The sequence below is a fragment of the Acomys russatus genome, chromosome 25, assembly GCF_903995435.1.
Source record: "Acomys russatus chromosome 25, mAcoRus1.1, whole genome shotgun sequence".
Classification (NCBI taxonomy): Eukaryota; Metazoa; Chordata; class Mammalia; order Rodentia; family Muridae; genus Acomys; species Acomys russatus.
The window spans coordinates 32183206-32185608 of NC_067161.1; the positions used below are offsets into that span (position 1 = coordinate 32183206).

At 47.0% G+C, this 2403-nt stretch overlaps 1 protein-coding gene across 1 annotated transcript; it reads right to left on the reverse strand.

Annotated features, from left to right (window-relative positions):
• Positions 1 to 688: 688 nt before the first annotated feature.
• LOC127207891 (zinc finger protein 286A-like) lies at positions 689 to 2403 on the reverse strand. Its single transcript, XM_051167264.1, has 2 exons — positions 2250 to 2403; positions 689 to 2129 (listed from the first exon to the last, which is right to left on the reverse strand). The coding sequence occupies exons 1-2, from the start codon at positions 2366 to 2368 to the stop codon at positions 689 to 691; spliced, it is 1560 nt and encodes a 519-aa protein (XP_051023221.1). The 5' UTR covers positions 2369 to 2403.

Sequence of the window (2403 nt, forward strand, 5' to 3'; positions counted from 1 at the left end):
CCTTGGCAAACAAAAGCCAAGCGAAGATTCAGATCCATTAAATATTTTAGGGTAGATCCAAGGGAACTAGAGAATTTTCAAAGTAAAAGGATAATGATTCAATTTATGTGAATCAATGACCAATATAGTTCTTGTAAACCTAACTCAGAACCTGTTGTAGATATGTCATCAAGTTAGACAGCACTCTGTGGGGGAATCCTAAGTAGTTTTAACCCCTCTCCTTTACTTTCTAATACAGAAATTACTCTCTAAGGAATCGATTTCAAGTGCCTGTCTACCTTTGAGTTCAGAGTAACAAGTCTCTGTCTTCCCGAGGATAAGGATGCAAGTCTCAAGCCTAATCTGCAAAACGAAAGATCCAGAAGGCCCTGCTGTCACTAAGCATGCGGAAACCAGATTTCACAATGTTCTCATCACTACTGGGTCCCAAACGTTTCTTGAATTTAAAATTGGGTATTTGAAAAATTGGGAGCAAAAATTTTGAGATTTATAGCCAGAGGTTTTCACTATTATCCAGTCACTGGGTGTAAGGGATTTCCTATCTGTTGTTCAAAGTTATACACAGGACAATGAGATCATATCCACACACAGACTCTCCCTAGGGCCACATGACAGACCTTCTATTTAAATATTCAAATACTAAAGGCAGCGATAAAGCCGCCTTACACTTGTTAACACTTGTGGGCGTTCAGAGTTGCTCTTCAGTGTGGAGTCGTTGGTGGCGGATGAGGGATGAACTGCACTTAAAGCTTTTCCCACACTCGTTACATCTAAAAGGCTTCTCTTCAGTATGCGTTCGCTGGTGCTGAATAAGAGCTGACGAGTGAATGAAGGCTTTCCCACATTCACCACATTTATAGGGTTTCTTCCCAATATGAATCCTTTGATGCTTAGCAAAATTGGAGCTCCAGCTAAATGTCTTCCCACACTCGCTACATGCATAGGGCTTCTCCCCAGTGTGAATTCTCTGGTGCTGAACAAGGTGTGTGCTCTGACTGAAAGTCTTCCCGCACTCACTGCACTCGTACGGCTTCTCTCCAGTGTGAACTCTCTGGTGCTTGGTCAGAGACGAGCAGTGGCTGAAGGCTTTGCCACACTCTTGACACTTGTAGGGCTTCTCCCCGGTGTGCGTTCTCTGATGCTTAACGAGCGCCGACGAATGAATGAACGCTTTGTCACACTCGTGACACTCGTAGGGCTTCACTCCAGTGTGAATCAACCGATGCTGGGCGAGGTGGGCACCTCGGTTAAAGCCTTTCCCGCACTCGCCGCACTGGTAAGGTCTCTCGCCGACGTGGATTCTCTGATGCATGGCAAGAGACGAGCTTTCTATGAAGGTTTTCTTGCATTCAGTACACTCGAAGAGAATTCTAGTGTGCGTTCTTTGGTGTTTAGTCAAGTTGGCTCTGTGGCTAAAGGACTTGCTACAGTCGCTGCAGCTGTAGGGCTTCTCCCCAGTGTGCACCCGCTGGTGCCGGATGAGGACTGAATGGTAAGTGAAGAGTTCACCGCAGTCTTCACACTTATGGGGCCTTTTCTCTTTGCACGGCCTCTGCTTTTTCATTAAGTTTGACTTCTGCTTCAGTCTTTCCCCAAGCGTATGAAAGTCACGGGATCCTCTGGGAACTCTGTCATCAGTCATAAGGGGAGGTTTCTGACTGAAAAATTTCCGATAAACATCACGCTCGCTGTCTTTTTCCACAGGGAGGGAGTTCTTGTGAGTGAACATTTGTCTTACGTGCCTCTCCTGATTTCTTTGACAATGCTCTAACCAATGCCCACGTTCAAGAGCTGTTTCCAAGCTGCAGTCAGAAGCAGAATTTTGTTTCGGTCTGTCCGCTGTAACCTGGCGGGACTCTTCTTTGGAGCCGCCTCGCACTGAAGTTGAATCCTTGCTCTCAGGTCTAGTTTCCGCGTCTGCGTAACTGCATTTGGGAGATTTTTTCTCAAGCTTCAGTAGTTCTTTTCCATCATCCAAATGATAGTTATCGGCTTTGGAAATGGGAAGCCAAAGTGAGACCAGGCTCCGGTAGTTCCCCAGCATCGCCGCCCTGTGTGCAGGGTCCAGGTTCCCCCACTCCTCTGGTGTAAAGTCCATGGCCACGTCCTTGAATGTCACGGTTTCCTGCCTGTAGAGAGACAATAAATACTAGATGGAGAAGAGAGGTACTATGGGTAAGTAGAACATATTTCCTACTGAGTCCATTAGTCTCCTAGAATTAGAACTCAGGTCTCTAGATGGGCTCTGGGATCTGGCTGTGAGTCTCAGAGCGGCCCCTTCTCCCTCTGCGCTCTTCTCTTGGGAAAGGAGGGGATCCTGGGAACACAGAGCTCTTTTCCGGGGCACTTTGGCCAAATGCGTCTCCATGATCACCACCTCTTCTATGTCCCCGAGGTCCCGCT